Consider the following 21,612-nt stretch of genomic DNA (forward strand, 5'->3'; position numbering starts at 1 on the left):
TTATGTAATTTATATCGAGATAAATAAAAAAATAATTATGCTGCAGAGTCAAAAAATATTTGTTATCTCGAGTTATTATTTATTATATTTTTTTTCTTAAACAATTAGACACACAAAATTGTCGCTTTAGGATTAAGATATTAACTATTCAGAAATTAAATGATGGAAAAGGACTAGTCATGATATTTCCCTTGATTAAATAAATAAAAATATCTGATGTTGTTTTTTATTTGAAGGATAAAAGACTTAATGTGGTAAAATGATCTAAATTGCTTTCTTCAATATGAAAATAGATTCTTTTTTTCATTTGGTTACGTCTAGTTATACATTAAAATCTGTGTATTTCTATGGATGAAGGAAGTAGTATATGTTGATTTGGGATATAAATAATTGGAATATTAAATTTTCAAGCATTACCAAAAAAAATAAACAGAGAAATAGTTATGCATCTTTAGTATAATTCCTTAAGCGACACGTCATCTGCTCTTTCTTGGTATAATATTGAATGTAACGTTTCTATCATTAAATTAAACAACGTGACCGTCTCTATCGCCGTTGTTTGGAAACGGGCTTCCTTCTTTATAGGGCATAACTACATTGGGCCTATACTGGCTCGGCCCGAACAAGTGATATACTAAGCTGAACTATTTTATTTGGGCCCGCCAACAGCCTACTTATAATATGTGTGAATAAATTGGTGTTGGATTTAATAGATTAGACATGATTGAATGTTATATATGGAGTGAGATATTTAATAGGGATAATGACGTGTAGAATTAGTATTGTTTTTATCCTTGTGACAAAACAATCACAAGCAACGTAGGAATAAGTTAATCATGACCTACGAATTCGATATCTCATGCATCAAAATTCGTTATTAGGGTGAGTTATATAGGCATACTATCTACGAGAAATAACCTAGCAAACGAGTCATTAATGTTTTTAGGATTGAAAATAACCTACAACTTCATAATTTAGATTGAAGAGAAAATAATGAGACAATGCAGAATTCATGTTGCTTAAAAATAACATTACAACAAGCAAATGACATACACTTCATAAAACTCTAATTCTTCCAATAACATCAATTCCTCCTGCTCTACCAACTTGCATATAAATCCAAACTTGCGTTTTTTCGAGGAATTGATGTTTTGTCGTGGGATAAGTGGAATTAATGGGTGTGGGATTATTATTTTCAACTGAGAAACGTAGCTGTGTATATACTATCCAAATCAACGGTGGGCACGTTATTGTGGGATGGAACGACCGGGCGAACCTTGTCTTCCTCCTGGAGGCCCTGAAGCTGATGTAGATACTCAACGGGAAATCCTTTTTTATCAAGAAGAGATGTGTGGTTTAGCTCTTTTCTTCTTGGTTCTGAGATTGAGAATATATGTTTCTTTCATTCTTCTTTTGATGGCCATGGAACTGCAGAAGCAGTGAGTTTGTGACAACGAAGACTGAGCTAAAAGCCATCATACCCCCTGCTCAGACAAACATGTCATCAAACGAGATGTTACAAATTAAAAGATCGATTGATAAAAAACAAGCTGTAATAAGAGTCAAGTAGGTACTAGTTTTCCTCAATTTTGATGAGTAAAGATGATATTGTTAAAGAAACGAAGTCAATAATGGTCAGAAGCTGAACTTTTGGCAGCTAAGTATTGATTTGCAGGGAATGCATGAAAAGTTAGATATTTGGCCGAAGCATGGGAGTTAGCCAGAGAAACTAGAGAGTAGGCACCTGAAATAGAAGGTGTCATAGCAAAATCAAAATGGGGAAGCAGAACTCCAGCAGCCATTGGAATTGCGATGGCGTTATAGCCAACTGCCCATGTTAGATTTTGACGTACTTTACCCATTGTTGCTCTTGCAAGATCAATAGCCTCTACCACCTTGCCAGAAGACCAAGTAAATATTTCAGGCCACGAAATTGAAATCCTAGATTAATAGAAATACAGTCTTTATTCCTAAACGAACACTGGAATCTATATGCATAGGAGGAAGACAAGAAAGATTAGACGACATATGACCCATAAAAAGACACGAAAGTTAACAGAAAGCAGAATGATGTATGCCGCAATGAGTGCATACCTGTGACAGCTTATTTCCCAAGAGAATGATAGATGCTGCATTTGATGCAGCGTTTTCTTGTCCTTCAATTTGCAATGCAATCCCAACATCAGCAAGCGCAAGAGAAGGAGCATCGTTGATACCATCACCAACCTTTAAATGACAAGTAAGTTTGAGCTTCTAATTCATCGAAGGCTTGTGAGATTATAGTAGACATTTCAGATCCACATGCACAACAAGTACTAGTTCGAAATAGCAATTCATTTAATGGTGCATACGTAAAACAGTTAGAAATGATGGTGGCAATCCTCCACATAAGCCTATATGCAATGCTGAGTACAACTAATGTCAAAACCAAAGATAAGCACTTCCATATTTCCACTTTGAATACAAAACAGATAGATAATTACCATAGCTACACGATGGCCTGAAGCTTGAAGGCTTGATATAGCACAAGACTTCTGCTGTGGTGTCAAAGAACAGTTCACAAATTTATCTTCGACCCCAACTGATTTTGCTATAGCTGCCACTGCCTCTTCCCTGTCTCCTGACAAGATGACTGTCTGAATTCCATTCTTCTGAAGCCTTTGAAATATCAAAAGAAAGAAACCAAATAAGAAAAATAGAAATGACTCAGAAGCAGATTGCAATTTCCAGCTTTAACCTTATGCAAGTTTTTATTTGGAGCTACCACTCACTGGTAGCTTTTCACAGAAAATCCAAACACTACGTGTTTGGTTCAGGAGACACATATACCTAGTTATAGTAGATTTAGCATCAGCTCGTAAATTGTCAGAGATTGCAATAGCACCAATGACGCCTTCACCTTCCCTACCAACGTAAACGACCGTCCTTGAATGGACAGAAGATGAATCATCCACTGATGACTGGTGTATCACAGACTGCTCCAGTTTCTCTATGTCAGCGAGGCTAGTTCTCTGCTGAAAACGCTCGTAAACCCAACTTAGTTTTCCAACAGCCACAAGAAGTCCATCTACTTCTGCTAAGGTCCCACAACCCGGTTCAACTAACTGCCCTCTTGTGCTACGAATATTCAAATTCAATGATTCTGCTTTAGCTATAATGGCCTTTGCAAGTGGATGTGAAGCTGTTTTTTCCACAGCAGCAGCTATTTGAAGTATTTCAGATTGTTCGTGAGAAAATGAAGAAACAGCTGATACAGCAGGTCTTCCTTCAGTTAGAGTTCCTGTCTGAATGTAGAAAATAGGAAAGGTAAATATATCTAATTCATACAATTACATTTTTCATTTTCATCCAAGTACAGGATACCAGAAAAAGTTAGTCTATTTACTTTATCCAAGGTGATGTAATCGATCCCCGCCAAGCGTTCAAGTACATCTCCTCCTCTTATAAGCAATCCCTTCTTCGCTCCTGATGGGAAGTGAAGAAAATTAAAGCTTCTAGAACAAGACCAAAAGTGAAAATTAAACATAATTTCATTGAACTGTACCAAGAGAAGTGCCAACTAAGATTGCTGTTGGTGTTGCAAGGCCCAAAGCACATGGACAGGACACAACCTGGAAAAGAGCATACAGTATTTAGACAAGGTAAGGATCAAGAGTCGAGGCTAACTCATATGCATAGAGTCAGAAGTACTGACCAAAACATCCACCGCAAGCTTCATGCTAAGTAACAGTGCATTCCCATCAGGCCCAGCTATGTCATTAAGCAAGACATCTGGAAAGATATGAGTTCCAATATAGTACCTAAGAGAAAAGGAGGTGCATTAAGCAAAGCATGTCTTGGAAATGAGTAATATAAGATGATGCAGAAAATACAGTTATGCATTTAGAAATTCATAGTATATAAGTGAAGGTATAAACCCACCAAAAAGCAAATGTGGCTGCTGACAATGTCATGACACTATATACAAAAGGGCCAGCAATTGAATCCGCAAGTCTCTGAATAGGTGCTTCACGTCCTTGAGCATCCTCAACCTTCAAACAAGAAGGGGTAAGTAGAGGAATCATTTTAAAATTCCAAAAATGAGCCATTCTGTGATTTCTGATTATCCATAATAAGCATTTGGGTGCTATGTAAAAAAACATGCTAAGAGATTAACAAAGGGAGGGGTCTAGAAGAGTTTGTTGATAGGGAATAACGCTATGAAATATTATTTGAGCCCTCAATGCCAGGACAATGAGTAGAAACCTTGAAAGATAATGGACCCAATAAATATCATGAGAGCTCAACGTTAAAGCAAATTGAAAAATTCTACTCCTGCTGTCCAGGGCTGAATGCCTATTTCCTTCATGTTTGAGAGAGCTCACCAAGTTAACAATCTTGGATATTGTTGAGTTTGAACCAGTGGACGTGGCCTCTATTCTTAAAGGACCATCCTGGAACATGTTGCAATAAAGGCATCAGTTTAGGTATGGTCATAACTCATTAAGCAACCATGATTTAACATATACATGGCTCCATAACATCTTAGTGGTATGCCAATATACTCTGGGTGCCTTACCCAATTAATTGTTCCAGCTGAAACAGAAACACCTTTTTCCTTGAATACAGGAAGAGATTCACCAGTAAGCATGGACTCATCCACCACACTTCGACCAGCAAGAACTTTTCCCTATGCAGACAGTCTCACGATTTAAGTAATCTAGACCCACCAACAATTATAAACTTTACAACGATCTAAGCACTAATCACATTTTGTCTTCTGATTCCAACCATTACAATGGCTGTGAATATTCTTTAACAGATTATTTAACAGTTAGTCTGTTCAGCCACTCTCCAAGAAGTGTTAGATTTGAGATTTAGCATTTCTTATAAACAAACTATTAGTATGGAGCACTTACATCCACAGGAATTGTTTCTCCAGGCAAGACCAAGACTGCATCACCAAGTCGAATATCATCAGTGGGAACCTCAATACACATTGCATCAGAGCAGAGAACGCTGTCTGATGAGACATCACTTCCAGAGGGAGCAATGACAAGTCTTGATTTAGTTGATATAAGTGACTGCAGCACAACCAAATAATCAATTACCGATCAAGATATGCCGAAAGACAATAAAAAGAGGATAATTCTATATGATTGCCATATGATATGTCGCATGAAATGTGTTACATAAACTCGACCAACTCATGCAAAGAGATAACAATTACCAACTCATGGAGTTCGAGAAAGCCCCTTTGAGAGTTTTTTATTTTAACAGTTAGAACTTACTAATAACTCATTCATGTCACTGGATGCTTTGAGTCGAGCCCTTTCTTCCAGCGAACGTCCCAGTAGGATAAACCCAAGAAGCATAACCTGCATGCTAGAAAGTCAATTCATTTCAGTGAGAAAACTTCAACAAGATCCCATGACGTAGTCTGCAACTTCCACGGAGATTGGTAATCACAGTGAACTATGCTTTCAACCAGTTGGAAATACCAAATCCAATTTATATCAAATCATACCGGTTCATCAAAAAATGCAGCATTCCATTGAAGTTCGGAGATGAGAAGTGACACCTAAAAAGACCAGAATCAATTAATGAAATGCAGATACAAACAAGTATCAACATAGAGATCAATAACTTTCTTTTGGGAAAAGAAGAACTCAACAATAGTTATATCCTTACCGCACTTATTGCAAATGCAGCAATTGATCCAAAGCCAACAAGGGAGTTCATATTGGGTGAGCCCTTCCTAAAAGCCTTTAATCCGTCAACAAGCAAATCTAGACCATAATAAGAGAATATAAATCTTGTATTCTGTATCAATTTCAAATATGAAAAAACTAACAATAAAAAAACCAGTGTAGCAGATTTAAATGAACTAACCTCGTCCAGGTCCCAGCAGAGTACCCAAAGCCAAACCACCTTTGACATAAGAATTGTGCAGAATATCCATGAATGACCCTAGACAAAATAAAATGAATAGCACAACCAAAACCAGTTACACCAATATAATGGGGAAATGACAGTGAGATAAAACAAAAGTATGGTTTGAGTAGAATAAGATTGCCAATTAACGGTTTCAAAAAACCACATTGATACATAATTCAACAAAAATAGCGTAGCACATGCTCTAAAGTTGAAGTTAATCATCAAAGATTCCAAGAGAAGCAGTACTATAGCAATCATGGTAAGTAAATATTGATGAACTCAGCACACAAGGATCATAAGCATTTACAACAAACATCAAAGCTGACAAGTTTCTCAAAGCTCTGTCTCACCATGACCAACATGAATACCAACAGAATGCAGAGTATGAGACGCGTGAGCTCCGCAGCAGAGCGCCACCAGCGTCCAAGCAAACGCCACACGATTCCTACTCTTCACGAGAAGCGCCTCCTTCTTCTCCACCGTCTCCCTCCACTTCCGCACCTTCGCTTCCACCCCCATCCCCGACGCCCTCCGCCGCGCGTCGAATCCACACGCCGACACTCTCTCCGCCAGCTCATCCGCCACGGCTGAGAAATCCCCAACGCCTCCTTCCTTCAGCTTGATCGCCGCCGTCTCGGTCAACATGTTGACCACGGCCGACTCCACGCGCTCGTCGGCGGAGAGGATCGACTTCACACGCGTCGCGCAAGCGCCGCACATCATCCCGGACACATCGAGCAACACGGTTGAAGTTGATTTAGGCTCCAATTCCTCCTCCGCCTGCCGGATTTCGCGGCGAGATTGGAATTCGACGGCCTTGGAGGAAACGCGGGGGAATGATTGCAATTTCGGCGAGTGCGGAGCTGCGGCGGTGCCGCGGCGGGGGTTGAAGTGGAGAGGGAGGAGCTCATTGCGGCGGTGGTGGAAAGATGAGGTGAGAGGGGAGAGAGAGAAACGGAGGAGACTGGTGGTGGACATGATTCTAGAGAGAGAGAGTGATCAGACGCCGGCAGCGCGTGAAATTTTGATCTTAAAAATGAGAGGCACGTGCCGCATGTGGTGCATGTGGATCACGGTCAAACGTGGAATTAAAAATAATCATTATTATTATTATTTATAATAAAATAATAGTAATTGTAATTAGTACTACTCCATATAAAAGAGAAACATTATCCTTAAAAAATTGCGGAAGAAATTACAAATTTAGTAGAACTAATTTGTTCTATGAAATTATTGTTTTAAAATTTGATGAAATTGGTTGTAGCATGAAAATCGAATTATTGTTTTGAGATGATGCCATTTACACGATTTTAATTAATTATAGGCCTTTTTTCCTTAATGTACTCGTTGAAAATTGAAGTTCATGAGTTTTGCTTTTGGGATTAATTAGCAGTTTTGATTCGGGACTGTAGTTATCATTTAATTTGTATGATTTGAAAGCTAGTAATGGACCATAAATTCATAAATATTCTTATTTAAATGATATTTTTTTTCAAAATTAGAATTATTGGAAATGATTGGAACTCAAGCGATCTTAATTTTTCTGATTTTTATATAGTTGCCATGTGATATATTATTTGCATAGAATTTCTCCATAAGTTGAAGGCATTTCTTTATACTCCATGGTGACCGGTGGATAGGTGGATAATAAATTATCACGAAAATCCATGGTTCAGCAAAATATAAATATATATCCACGTTTTTTAGCTCGTCAAACTATTGATTAAAATCAATAGCAAGTGTTTTTTGTAATGTTTGTGAGAGATATTTCATGCTTGTAATGTTGAGGAACTGATGTTGTGAGTGAGTTTCAGAGGAGAAAGTGGCAGAACTGGTAATGCTGCCATGCTCGAATTTCGCAGCCATTTTACCCGGTTATCCAGTGGCTGGAGCCGAGGTGGCAGATGGATTTCTGAACTTCTACAACACTTTGTTCGTCGCTAGGCTCGTCTTGAATTGGTTCCCCAACCCTCCTCCAGCAGTCGTATGGACCCCGCCTTCGACTTCTATTTGGATATATGCATCATGGCGAACTTGTAATGCATTTGCTAGTTGATGCAAAACATTGCAGCATTGCATTTAGATCACACCAGTGTTCTTGATTACGTACTAATTTACTCGTCTATGGTTGATGCTTCGTCTTCGCCTGCTATCTTCATGTGGCCAAGCAAAATTTCTTCAGTTTCTTGACACACTTGTTTTCTTCCTCAGCATTGGCCTCTTCCAAGAAATGCATACTGTGTTTTGATGTTTGATGCTTCGTCTTAGCCTGCAGATCTTCGATTGGCCAAGCCGGGTTTCTTGATAAGCAAAGCTGCACTGTACGTGACCCTTACTTGAAGATACAGCACCAGCTGATCTCCCGGATGCAGAGGCATCAAACAGCCCTCCAAAGACGTCGTCCCACGTCACTGCTTCCAGGAGCAAGTGTATCAAACCTGCCTTTTCTCTTCGTTTTCATACTAAATCTTTTGACTAGTTCTTACTTTTTGTGTAAATTCTTGTTCTTAGCTCTCTCTTTTGCAATGAGCACATATCTTACATTCATTTTTACTTTAACTGAGTTTCCTTTTGAACTCTCAGAATTTAACATAGTGCTGCAAGAATCAGATTCCCACATATCTTTACCACAAATAAAGAGAGGGCTTCTCCAACCTCTCTCTAGTTATTCTTATCTTATCTCTCTAGACTCCAACATCTTGTTTTAGAAGCTCCCATCTCCTAAAAATGCCAAAACTACATAGCATTAGAGAAAGAGAAAGAGAAAGCAGAAGAAAAGTCCCTCTGAATGGAGCAAGAAGCACTGAGGAGAAACAGCAGGTTTTCTGCCCATGACAAGAGGGCTCTGGCCATAGGTTTAGCAATTCTTGCTATACTCTCACCTCTCTACATCAATCGCAGCTCGATCTCTGAGGCAGAGCTCGAGGAAGAGCCGGTGAATTTCTCGTCATACCTTCCCCTCCTGCAGCTGCTGCTGATAATGGCCATAGCCGTCTCGGGTTTCATGGAGCACGGCCTAACCGGGTTGGATCCTTACTGGATTCATCGGGCAGGCGGCTCTTCAACCGGGATCATCGTCGTTTTGATCATCCTTACTTTCGTGCTCAAGTGGAAGTCCTTCTAGTCTGGAGTTCTGGTGAATTTATTGTTTGTTTGAAGGCTTTTTTACAGCTTTCCTTTTTCATCTTGTATGTATGTGTGGTGGATTCTATGTTAGATTTTTGCCTCTCTCTCTCTCTCTTACAGATGTGGTGAATTTAGAGTAGCAAACATATCAACATGTGAAAACAATGATATATATATACACAAATATCGTTTATGAAATCCAGAGGGGAAGTTTGTTTTAATGTTACTTGCACTAAGCTAATGAAGATAGCAAAAATTTCCAACAAAATTAATCTAAATCCATGAAGAAAACTGCAGCAACCTACAGAGAGACGCGTAGTTGGAACGCTAGGAATGTTGCATCTTGCAGCTCTGTTTCTCTCTTTATAATGTATGTCAATCTTCTGAGAAAACTGGAAGAGGTGAGTACCGCAAGAACATCTCCTCAGGTTCAAGCAGATCCAGATGATCCAATAGTGGAGTGAAGTTCGACCCGATTATCCTCACAAGTGGATTCGAGTGACCTTGAAGAAACCCAGCGGTGATCTGCAGAAACAGAAACAGATACAGTGATCTATATTGAATCACTGGACAATCGAAAACAATCAATCTCCTTTAAATAAGTGATGCTGCAAACATATCAAATCAAGAAACATGATCTAAAGGAGAGTATAAATGAATCAGGAAAAAACTCTTATTGCTCAAATATAGCAGTTAATCTTTCATTTTCTAGCATAAAACGGATATCAAACAGCACGCCATTGAATTCGTACCCAGCAAGACTTTTCATGAGTTATTCTATAGCAGTGCAGCAAGAATGATATCGCGAGAGTTTATTCATGAAGACAAGAACAACCTATCTTTAAAAACAGCTTATTCACCACATATCTACAAACATAGTAATATATCTGCTTTCAATTTTCATCTAGAGCATCAGATGATTCAAGAATTCAATTTGTTTACTAGTAGTAATATTTATGAAAAGCTCATGCATCAAAATAATTCGGGTCACACCTGCCTACAGCCAAAGATCTTGAGCAGCTTCAGCGACGAGCAGCTATCAACAATCAATCCTAGAGCCTCATTACTGATTTTGCGACACCATGATATATCCAAAGTCAACAACTTTCTTGAACGCTTGGCGACTGACAAGGCAGTAAGGGGTCCGACCTGCCAAATTTCACGCGTTGGTTACAAGCATCGAAATAGAATAAAAGGAGGGCAAAAATCAGTAAAGGTACCTTTGCCATATTATTCAGTAAAAGTTCCAACAAGGCGTCTCCAGAGCTTTCTAGAAATGCAGCCACAGCTTCATCACTACACACAGCAGATTAGCCATATTCAGTTACTGATGTAAAGAAATATGTTTCCAATTATATATCATTCCCCTATACTGCCAATGCATAATTTACATGACTCTTTAATCCAGTGAAGCTGCATAAGTTTATACGAAACAGAAAATGCAGAGGTGATACAAACCTGAATTCATTGTGGCGAAGTTTGAGCTTTTGAATTGATCTACAACCATTGGCAAGATGCTCCAACCCCAGATCTGTCAAGTTATTCAGGTTGGAAATGTCCAACGAACACAAATCAGCACAACTTTTGCCAATGGTTTGGAGAGAGCAATCAGTCAGTTCGCTGCAGCCAGTGTGAAATAGATGACTGTTAAATCATAATCGAAAAAATAGATCAGCAAGAGGCACTAACTAAAATAACTTACATGCAATTAGCAAAGTCGAGGTCCTTGAGACTTTGACCGCAAGCAGTGACTAGTCCGTCCACAAACTGATCGTTTATGGTATGAATTTCAGCAACGGATAAGACTTCCAAATATCTGAACTTCTTAAATGCGGGTAAAATCTTCATTGCGTCAATTTTATTGCACTCGTCTATGTATAACTCCCTCAGATCTGATCCCAAAAAATCAGCTATACAGTTGACGGAATCAGAGGTTAGAAGGGTGCACTGACCCAAATTGATAGACCTAAGTAGAGGTGCTGACTTGACAAGGTTCCTGAGCCCATCATCTGATAAACGACAGGCGCCTCTAAGAGACATGATAGTCAATCTAGAAAAACTTTTATGATTTTTGTTTAATATGTCCTTGAATGCAATATCAAGCATGCATTGCCCACATAGATCAAGTTGAAGCACCTGCAAACATATATCAGTGTAAGTAATTTGTTCCACCATGATAATTACACGAGCATTAGCATTAGGCGAAAAAACATAATTGCATGAGTTAGAATGGCTCAGGCTCATCCAGAAGGAGAACAAATAAACAAAACATTAAACCACTTATCAACTCATACATGTAGGAAATAAACAGAGATTTCAAGAGCCTGCCCATAGTTTCGAACACTTGATTAGATATAGGTTGCAAAGGCTCATAAAACGACAACAATATTAATGGCTGCATGGTGTGCCAACTTCAACAGTCTCCCTAATGGCCCCATCATAGAGAATTTATCACCTATCCCTACCCACACTAGCAGAGTATATACGTTACCTATTCACAGTCTCAGAATCTATATAGAAGATGAGGATGCCCATAAACATATATGTGTGTGAAAGACATGTCTATAAAAGTATCGTCAGCACAAAAGTATGTAGTGCATATAAAAGATTAAAGAACTGATAGAAAATACCTGTAACTTATCAGTCTCACACTTTCCAATTGTCTGCTGAAATTGCTCTTCAGTTAGCCACGAGCAATTCTTTATGCGTATTTCAGTTGGAGATCCTTCCACCAGAAAGTTCAAAAAAACAACGTTCATTAAACCTTTATCGCACAATCTGTTAGTCAGTCTTACTCGGAGGTTATCTGGGACCTGTTTGAGTGACACCATTCCCTCAGCACATTCAGCAAGAGCTTTCAGTGATAGATTGAGCAGCGAAGGAACAAAGGCTGCAGCGATGCTTCTTTGCCGATTATTCACCGAGGGGCTCCACTCAATCAACTGCTCAGCTGCTCGCTTTGAGGTTCTCTCTCTCACCATCTTCAAAGCATCACCAAAAGGCCCTGGCAATTTTCCTAACCCTTCCATAGGATTAGGGGCGGGTGGTTGTTGCTTCTCAGTAGAAGGCTGGTCTCCTCTATTCTCATCGAAAATGTTAACACGTGCAAGTTGTCTAGCAGCCCTTCTCCTATTCTCCTGGTCCCTTGGAGCCATTGCGGCTCTTCTAGCCATTACTTCTGCTTGCAATAGCATAGCCTCAAGGCCCTCAACCGCTTCCGCAGGAGGCTCAATCAGCTGGACTGGTCCGTCATTCGGCTCAATCAGCTGGACTGGTCCGTCATTATCAGTATCCGAATCCAAATTAAAAAAATAATTACCCTTAAGCGATAACCACGAATTTATATCACTACCCTTGCCCTTTTCTTCAGTGGGATATCCAAACGCACCACTGGCCGCTAGGCTACTCTCACCAATACCATTATCCATTCTAGGCAGCCCCAATCCAAGGCTCAACCTTTCCCCTGACTCTATCTGTTGATTATAACCATGCGTATACCCTACGATTTCCACATCACTGTCATCATCGTCTGATACAAGGTCGACAACCTCCTTGCCCTTACTAACAAGCCTCTCGTCAGGATATTGACCATATGCCAAAAGGCCCTTGTTCCTATTAGGGGATGGATTATGCAATGGAATGTTGAGATCCAAAGGTAAACCTTGCTCTTCCTCCTTAAAAAACATATCAAAATTTAGGTCGTAGTCCCACATATTCGACGACTCCCCGAAACCACCAAGACTTAAGCCATCATCAAGATCATTAGGGACTACATTACCAAAATGGTTCAAGTTCCTATCAACATGTTCGCCATTTAGAGTTCTACTCTCAGCAAAAACCCTCTCTTCCTCACCTTCGTTTCTATCTAAGTCGATATAATTCTGATCACTCCCACTAAACAATTTTAACTTCTTCAACTCCAAGTTCTCCTCTTCCCCATCATCCCCAGTCCCACTAACCCTCTTCATTACTAACTCAAGAACACTGCTTCAACCCAAACAAGATTCTAGGGCAAAAATAAATAAACTAGCCCTAGCTTCTCAGAATTGAAAAAATCAAACCCCCAACAAAATTAGGATCAACCCCAGGAATAATTCCACAAAAATCAAAATCAAGACCAACAACGACCATCCGCGACAAATAAGAACCAATGGGCAACAATCGGGACCAGAAAAAGGGATCAACGGGACAGGAATCGGGGAATTGGGAGGATCGCAAGAGGGGAAAGATGTTGATTTGAGTGGAGTAAAAGAAGCGTGGTGTGGAGCATGATTTGAAAGAGGAGCGAGAGAGGGTAATTTAGGGAATGAATTGCTTCGGCTGGCGATATGAATAAAGAAAGCAGCAGCAGCTGTTGTATATATAGGGGAATCTGAATTCATTGACGAAGACTAGTGTTTGAGATTTGGGAAAAAAAATTGAAAGCTAAAAGTGGATGAAAGGGGGAATGCAGATTGCGGTAGAGAGAGAGAGAGAGAGAGAGAGAGAGAGAGATTTGTCGAACTGCACGAATGGCTTCTCTCTTGCCTTTTTCTAGATGCATTCACATTAGAAATTTGCTCTGCGTCTATATATGCGTATTTCTGTATATATTTGCAATAAAATCTCCATAATTATAGGCTAATATTCTCAAATTTTGGTTCTATTTCATAATTTTAAACAGCCTATTTTTTTCTCAATTATCTCATGCCGGGAAAAAAAATGATAATGTACAATACGTTGATGTTTTCATTCACATGATATTGTTTTCTTTATGAATAGATAACACAGTCTCGTTCATACATGATTTACTAAAAAAATCATCGGCTATAATGAGAATAAAATTTACGACTTTTCGATTGGTTTATAAATTTGCGAAACGAACCATAATGTAACCATGCTTAGTAATTTTTTCGGGAATTTTGTTTCAATTACCTTCTAATTTCGTTACCGATAGCGTACATAGTAGATAACGCAGCGTTAAATGCAAAATAAATGATAGAACGGAAAAAGTAAATGACAAAAAATGGAAAAAAAAATTATGACCGTTATTGTCGACAGAGAGGATACTAAATAAAGTTTTCTCGATGCGAATGTCCTATCAATATACAACGAAAAATAAATACGAATACAACTATCCACTTTCAAATATTATTTGTAATCTACACGGATGATAATGTGAAATTAATAAAATCTGAGATAGTTAAATAATTATCAAAATGATAATTATAAGTGAATGAATATGATTTGAAAGTAAAAATTTGAGAGAAGTAGGAAAATAAATTATATTACCAAAAATGACAGATAATTAATTTGTATGGATAAATTAAAATAGAAAAATAAGAATTTTGGAAGTGGAAGAAGATTATTTGTTGGCAATTGAAACTAAAAATATAACATATAACTGTCCCACATCGGTGTCAAGATAAAAACTGAAACTAGTATATAAGTCTCATGGGCCCCTCCTCCTATCACCAATTGGTTTTAGGATGGAACCCATGGATTTCTATCATGGTATCAGAGCGGGTCACCGATTGTGGGCTAAAAATTGACTGACCCAACAGTATATCTGGGCTGAAACCGAAAAAAATGACTGACCCAGCAGTATAACTGGGCTGAAAATTTGGGCCAGTGGTCCAACTGATCGAAAAAAAATTGGGCCAATTGTCCAATCGATTAGAAAAAGTCCAACCCCTCCAAGGTTCACCTTGAAGGGTTTGAGGGAGGGTGTTGGCAATTGAAACTAAAAATATAACATATAACTGTCCCATATCGGTGTCAAGATAAAAATTGAAACTAGTATATAAGTCTCATGGGCCCCTCCTCCTATCACCAATTGGTTTTAGGATGGAACCCATGGATTTCTATCATTATTCTATAGTTAGTGTATATTTCAATTATACAGTTGTTGCAACTAAATGTAGTTCTATATTTTTTTTCTGAGGAACATACATTCTAGTATTTATTTATACAAAATATTATTTTCAGCAGTATAAAATTGTCATTGAGATGTCACACATTCAATTGATACCACATGACATGACTATGAAATGTTCTGTACTACGTAAATACAAAAAATACCAATTAACTATTGAATGCGAAATTGCATTGGAAAATTGAAATTAATTTTGTTTGCTTCTTTTCAATATAGGTCTGATTTTATCATACTATTTGCATGATAGCACAATAGTGGAATTCTTTTCCAGAGCAGACATTTATTCCACTTGACAAAAGGCATCTCATCACCATGTAAATAATGTAAATATTAAAATTATTTAATACTCCTCTTACATTTATGTAGCAAAATGTACTGCTTTATATTTTTGTACTTTGATTTTTTTAAATACGCGTAACATTTAATATAGTTGGAAATTTCATGTCAATTTTTGTGTAAATGCTCATGAACCTTCCTACTAGCTTCTAGTTTGAAATTAGTTGATTTCTTCCTAATTAAAAATTTATTCATTGGCATTCAGATAGAGAGAGAGAGAGAATTTTGTCCCATATGAGAATATAAATCTATAGGTAAAATTAAAGTTTATTCATAGAAATTTAAATGTTCACCTAATTCTGTTTATTCACGGAAATTAATATATTCACCTAATTCTTGTTATATTTGGGCAGAAATGTGGGCTTTTTCATTAGGGCACCCGCAGTGGTGCGGATGTCCCGGCAAACATCCTTGCGGACATATCAAAAACACCTCCTGTCATGTCATATGGACTTCTCACTACGGATGTCACGTCATACGGACATTCCACTGCACAGTGGCGGACATCCCCAATGACATCCCGACGGACTTCCCGTATTAAAAAAATTCACAAATTCACCAATTTAACAATTTACGGAATTAAGCAATTTACAGAAGTAAAATTTCGACACAAATATGGAGAAAATAAGAACACTTTATTTTTTTTAAAAACATACTTAATTTTAAAAAATACATAAAAAATTACATAAATATAAAAAAAACCGCTTTCGCACTCCTCGGATTCCCCGCCGCCGGTACATGTTGTAGTACCCGGGAATCATCCTCGCCGGCATTTGAGGTTGGGGCATCATCCCCGGTAGTTGGGGCATCGCGGCAGACATCGGCGCCGTTCCGCCGACGGGCAAAAAGGCGACGATGAGTCGCTCGAAGCGGGGGAATCGCTATTGTGGTGCTTCATTGTTCTTCGAAAGAAAAGTGTGTTAGAGAGGGAGAAACTTGTTAAAACAAGTGGTGCGATTGAAATCAAGTGCAACGAGACATATTTATAGAATTTATTTAAAAAAATAATGCAAAAATCGGGAATTCTGCGTCGACAGTCCGTGGGAGTCAACGCAATGGCGGACGTCCCGACGGACGTCAGCAAAAAGGCGCAGACATGCGGTGTCCGTATCTGTTGAACAGTTGCACAATGGTGGATATTCTGCGCGGGCGTCGTGCACGCCGGTCTGACATTCACGCAGAAGTCCGCCATTGCGGATGCTCTAAACCAACAAAATCTACATAATTGAGACTAGCTAAGAATTGGCTATTATACAATAAATTCTCATTTTTACCCTCATCTATGAAGTTGGTAACATTTATGAGAATTATGGGCACAATGGTGAGATTTAATGATGTGGTTTTGTTTTATGAGTTGATAGAATCTTTGTAACAATTGGACTTCCAGATTAGTACTACTACAGTGTATCTTAGAACATCTGTAGCGGTGAGCAGCGGCTCGTCCGTCCGTCCGTCCTAGCGGTGCGGCACCGCCTGCTCGCCGTTGTGCTCTTGCCGCTGGCGCGGCGCTGCTCTTAGCTAAGAGCACGTCCGCGCCAGCGAGCAGCTAACGTGGCGCGTTCTGATTGACCAACGGCATTTCCATTGGAAATTCATTTTTTATTTTTATTTTTAAAAATCGAAAATAATACCAAAAATTAAAAAAAAATAAAAAAATTTCAGATTCCCAAAAATATGGCCGTTTTTTTTACCTTTTTTTTACCGTTTTTTGGATTTTTTGGATTTTTTTTGATTTTTTATTCTCAAAATCATCTATAAATACACACATTCATCATCCATTTTTCACATCAAATCATCTCTCATTCATCTCTCATTCATATTTTTTCATACAACTTATCTACATATTCCTCTCTCACTAAAACCCTCTCAAATGGATTTCACCAATCTCATTGCGGAAGCGGAGCGCGAAGAACAATAATACTATGAACAATATCGTGCCGCCTATGAAGCCTATGTCGCCGCGAATACCCCCGCCCCTCCTCCTCGACCAACTAGATCAACTCGCCGCTACATCCATCTTGACCGGGAGGGAGCCAACGAAAGGCTAGTTGTCGACTATTTTTCCGACCAGCCGCGGTTTCTGAAAGATAACTTTCGGCACCGTTTTCGCATGTCAAAACGCTTGTTTATGCGTATTGTCAACACATTATCCGCCCGTGTTGAATACTTTCAAACAAGTACAGACGCAACCGGTCGGCAAAGTCTTTCGGCGTTGCAGAAGTGCACGTGTGCCATCCGACAACTTGCTATTGGGCAAACGGCTGACCTCTTCGACGAGTATTTGCATGTCGGTGAGTCAACTGGAATACTTTACCTTAAAATTTTTTGCGATGGCGTTCGTTCAGCTTTCGGTGGGGAATTCCTTCGGGCATCCACCACCGATGATTGCCAACGGTTGCTTCATCTTCACGAAACAATCCATGGTTTTCCCGGTATGCTTGGCAGCATTGTCTGCATGCATTGGAGGTGGAAGAATTATCCGACTGCTTGGAGGGGGCAACACTTAAGCGCTCACAAAGGCGGCGGCCCAACACTTATCCTTGAAGCGGTCGCCGACTACCGCCTATGGATTTGGCATGCATATTTTGGTATTGCCGAATCCAACAACGACTTGAACGTGCTCTATTCTTCACCAATCTTCAATGATGTTTTGAATGGTGTAGCACCGACGATCGACTTCACCGTCAACGGAAATGCATACCACATGGGTTACTATCTCGCCGATGGTATCTACCCAAGGTGGTTGACTTTCGTGAAGACGCTCAGCAACCCGCAAGACCCGAGACATGTTCTTTTTGCGCAACGTCAAGAGTCCGCTTGGAAAGACGTCGAAAGAGCTTTTGGGGTTCTTTAAGCCCGATTCAATATTGTGAAGGGCCCGTCTCGGTTGTGGTACGTGAAAAATATCGCCGACATCATGTACACGTGTATTATTTTGCACAACATGATTATAGCTGACGAATGACCGATGATGGCTAGCTTTTACGACGAGGATGAAGCCGGAAGCTCAACCGCGAGGTCTCCCCCACGCCGAGGTGTGCATACGACGGTGGACGAGAGGATCGAAACAAGGAACACAATGTGCGATACCCGAGCCCACATTGAGCTACAAGAAGACTTAATCAAACACATTTGGGCGAAATTCGACCACGAGTAGTGGGGTTTTTTAATTTTATGAATTTAATTATGTAATTTTTAATTTTTTAGGATTTTAATTATGCACTTTTTAATTTTTAGGATTTTAATTATGTAATTTTTAATTTTTTTGTAATTTGTAATAGTATTCCGAATATTTTTAATGCATTTTAATTTTGTGGAAATGTTTTTATTTAAATTGAATAATAGAATGGTGGGATCCTTGATCTTGTCCTTGCGAAAGAGCACGAATGTGCTCTTGCCTAAGAGCAGTGAGTAAAAGTAGGTTCGGGCCTACATCCGTGCTCGTTGGCAAGCGCACGGATGAGGATGCTCTTAAAGTTACACAATAATGAGCCCTTCTAGAGAAAATTCTCAATGAATCACCTAGTGACAAACCCAAAGATTTTAAACTGGTCTAAGCCACATAATACAAGAAAAATGAAAATTACAAATAAAATAACAAAAGAAAATTAGAAACTTAAAAAATATGAAGCGAAACTCAAGCCCAATAAATCAATTGATTCTATCACTTGATGCTTGCCCTAATACTCCCTCCTGGGACAATCGATAAAATCGGAACGTTGTAGAGAAGATTAGCATGACCCATACACACATAAATCGAAAAAGAGGATGCTTGCACTAATACGCCTACTAGAATACATGAATTTAGGATACATACCATGTAGATGTTATTTAAGGACGAAATTAGTACAAAATGATGTGAGGTATTAAAGGGAATGACATATTTAGTGACAATGTTAGGGCATAAATAACGCGGCGGGCCGGGCCGGACCGCGGCTGTGGCATATAATTCAAAGAGCTTTGGTATATCAAAATCTTTAATTCTCATCTCAAAATCCAAATGCATAAGCCAATGCAATCAAACCAGCCGCAGCGGCCGGCCAAACACGAGGCGTCCTCGACAAAGCAGCGCCACTACACACATCATTGGCGCCGCTGAAGCATCCTGGCCGGCTTATCTTGGCCGTAGTCCCTTCCAATGCGAAGCTGCTGTTCGACTTCCCACTACTGAACAGCACGCACCAAAAGTACGAGCCACTGTCCGAGCCACTAACAGCAGCACCGACCTCCGTGTGGTTCTTGCTCTGAACTATCTCCATGCTCTTGTTGTTTTTCATCAAGATCTCTGAAAACGCCTCCGACGGCTTCAGGTACTTCGACTGGCACCCCAGTAGGCGGCCGGTGATGGGGGCGAGGGTCGAGGCCACAACACCGCAGACGGGAGCAAAAGTTTCAGTAAACTCAGAGTCAGCCGGTTTCTTGGCCTTTGGTCCGCCTACGGCACCACAGTCCCCTTGGTACGCTTTGATGTATTGGAGAGCAATGCACGCGAGGCCTTGGCTGCTGTACAAGGACGACAGTTTGCTAGCTGTTCGATTGCCGTTGACCACGGCCACGAGCTCATCAGCAGGGTTATCCGTCACTTTACCTGCATTTTGTAAAGGGACGTTTACTTAGGATGATAGAGTTCTTCGACAACCACACGATCACACGAGCTCAGGATTGTCGAATCCATCATATCTGTTTACAGACATGGAATGATAGAGTTTTTGGACGATATTGTGATCACACAAGCTCAAATTCGTCGAATCCATCAAAGTAAATGTGAATTAGCTTATATTATTATTCATATCTATCTAATTTCCTAACCCGTGATGTAAACATCTGCTTAGAGAAATAGAAACATTCGAGATCTATAATGCCCTTTTACTAAAACCGAAGCATATTGCACTCGAAAACAGTTACCACGAGATCAACACGATTTCAAGATTATACCAATAAAATGCAGTTTCTGAAAGAATGAATCTATCGTACTGGTAGTGAGGAAAGCAAGATCCAGTTTCAGTATCATCACAATTTTCAAATTGAAGCTTTCATGATAGATAAATTTAAAGAATGCAGGATGATGAATCTTCATACATTATTCATTTTGTATAGTTTCCTTTTTGTCTACTCCAGATTTATACATCAATAAATTCATACCCAAAATAAATTTGGTAAATTCACAATTGATGAGGCCTTGAATTTCCGCAAATATGTATACTTAAAAAAGGGCAACTAATTTAAATCAAATGAAACCACACCACGCACCAAATTAAGATCAACAAGATGATCAAGGAACTACATCTAATAAAGTGAATAAATCAACATTAATTTAACTTCCCCTTTTCAATCTATACCAAGACATTGCAAATGATAGAGCAATCCAGCATCTAATTAAACGGAAACGAGATGCAATAATTTATAGATAAAGAACCATACTCTGAGCACTTGCAGCAGAAGCTGAAATTAAGAAAATGAGAGATGCGAAAACCCAAACTGGACTCGCCATGGCTGCAGTTTAGAGAGAGAGAGAGAGAGAGAGTTTAGCTATGGAAGAGAAGTTTTGTCAGTTGGCTTCGAGTATGATGATTCTCCAACTAAAATCACCACCGACAATGACAGCGATCTGTCTTTTGCAATTTGCCCCCTCGACTTAACGAATACTATCAGTTTCACCCTATCATCTTTTTTCGATATAGTGTATTAACTTAATTTCCAATACACCCTAAAGACCTTTTTTATATAATTTTATAAATCAGCCAAGCAGTTATTTAATTTGGATTATGCACGACAATATGTTCAGTCGTCTACGTGTAATATTTTTGATTTTTTTATTAAAAAAACATAATATAATTTTATAAACCAGCCAAAACAATTACTCCATATTTAATTTAGATTATGCAAGATGAATAATTCCAATCGTCTACGTATAATATTGTTGATTTTTGTTTTGAACTAAACGAAAACGTTCTTTTTATAAATAAACAATACATTTAACTGTGACCGACATAGTATTATGCATGATCTCACCCAAACAATTCATCGGAAATAATTGAAAATAAAAGGGATATTGGTTTCTAAAACCATGACCTTTAAATTTGGTCTATAATATCACAAACTTTGAATTTTGTTTGATATTTCTCAAACTCACTTAAATAAGATATATTCATCAAAATCCTATTTTTCATAACCGTGATACGTTTTATGATATTTTAAATCAATTTTTATGTTCAAAACATGTATGATAAAAAGTCACGTTGAAAACCACGTTGATTTAATTGTGTCAAGTTTGATAAAAATGTCTCGTAAGTTAGTCAAAGATAGTGATAGACATGTCG

General features: G+C 38.9%; 3 protein-coding genes across 3 annotated transcripts; all 3 read right to left on the bottom strand.

The window, feature by feature from the left end:
- Window positions 1-955: 955 nt before the first annotated feature.
- On the bottom strand, window positions 956-6,932 carry LOC121752317 (copper-transporting ATPase PAA2, chloroplastic-like). Its single transcript, XM_042147313.1, has 17 exons — window positions 6,267-6,932; window positions 5,872-5,949; window positions 5,671-5,768; window positions 5,507-5,560; window positions 5,271-5,357; window positions 4,899-5,063; window positions 4,559-4,669; window positions 4,365-4,433; window positions 3,922-4,031; window positions 3,695-3,800; window positions 3,545-3,611; window positions 3,386-3,465; window positions 2,830-3,284; window positions 2,484-2,658; window positions 2,095-2,226; window positions 1,745-1,895; window positions 956-1,484 (listed from the first exon to the last, which is right to left on the bottom strand). Exons 1-17 carry the CDS (start codon window positions 6,892-6,894, stop codon window positions 1,357-1,359), a joined length of 2,694 nt encoding a protein of 897 aa, XP_042003247.1. The 5' UTR covers window positions 6,895-6,932; the 3' UTR covers window positions 956-1,356.
- A 2,240-nt stretch (window positions 6,933-9,172) lies between these two features.
- LOC121752188 lies at window positions 9,173-13,583 on the bottom strand. The gene is made up of 6 exons (XM_042147126.1): window positions 11,673-13,583; window positions 10,745-11,178; window positions 10,501-10,662; window positions 10,263-10,338; window positions 10,036-10,191; window positions 9,173-9,567 (listed from the first exon to the last, which is right to left on the bottom strand). The coding sequence occupies exons 1-6, from the start codon at window positions 13,008-13,010 to the stop codon at window positions 9,418-9,420; spliced, it is 2,316 nt and encodes a 771-aa protein (XP_042003060.1). The 5' UTR covers window positions 13,011-13,583; the 3' UTR covers window positions 9,173-9,417.
- Window positions 13,584-19,044: 5,461 nt separating this feature from the next.
- LOC121750283 lies at window positions 19,045-20,859 on the bottom strand. Its single transcript, XM_042144800.1, has 2 exons — window positions 20,714-20,859; window positions 19,045-19,880 (listed from the first exon to the last, which is right to left on the bottom strand). The coding sequence occupies exons 1-2, from the start codon at window positions 20,781-20,783 to the stop codon at window positions 19,282-19,284; spliced, it is 669 nt and encodes a 222-aa protein (XP_042000734.1). The 5' UTR covers window positions 20,784-20,859; the 3' UTR covers window positions 19,045-19,281.
- Between the last annotated feature and the right edge of the window lie 753 nt (window positions 20,860-21,612).

The sequence above is a fragment of the Salvia splendens genome, chromosome 10, assembly GCF_004379255.2.
Source record: "Salvia splendens isolate huo1 chromosome 10, SspV2, whole genome shotgun sequence".
Lineage (NCBI taxonomy): Eukaryota > Viridiplantae > Streptophyta > Magnoliopsida > Lamiales > Lamiaceae > Salvia > Salvia splendens.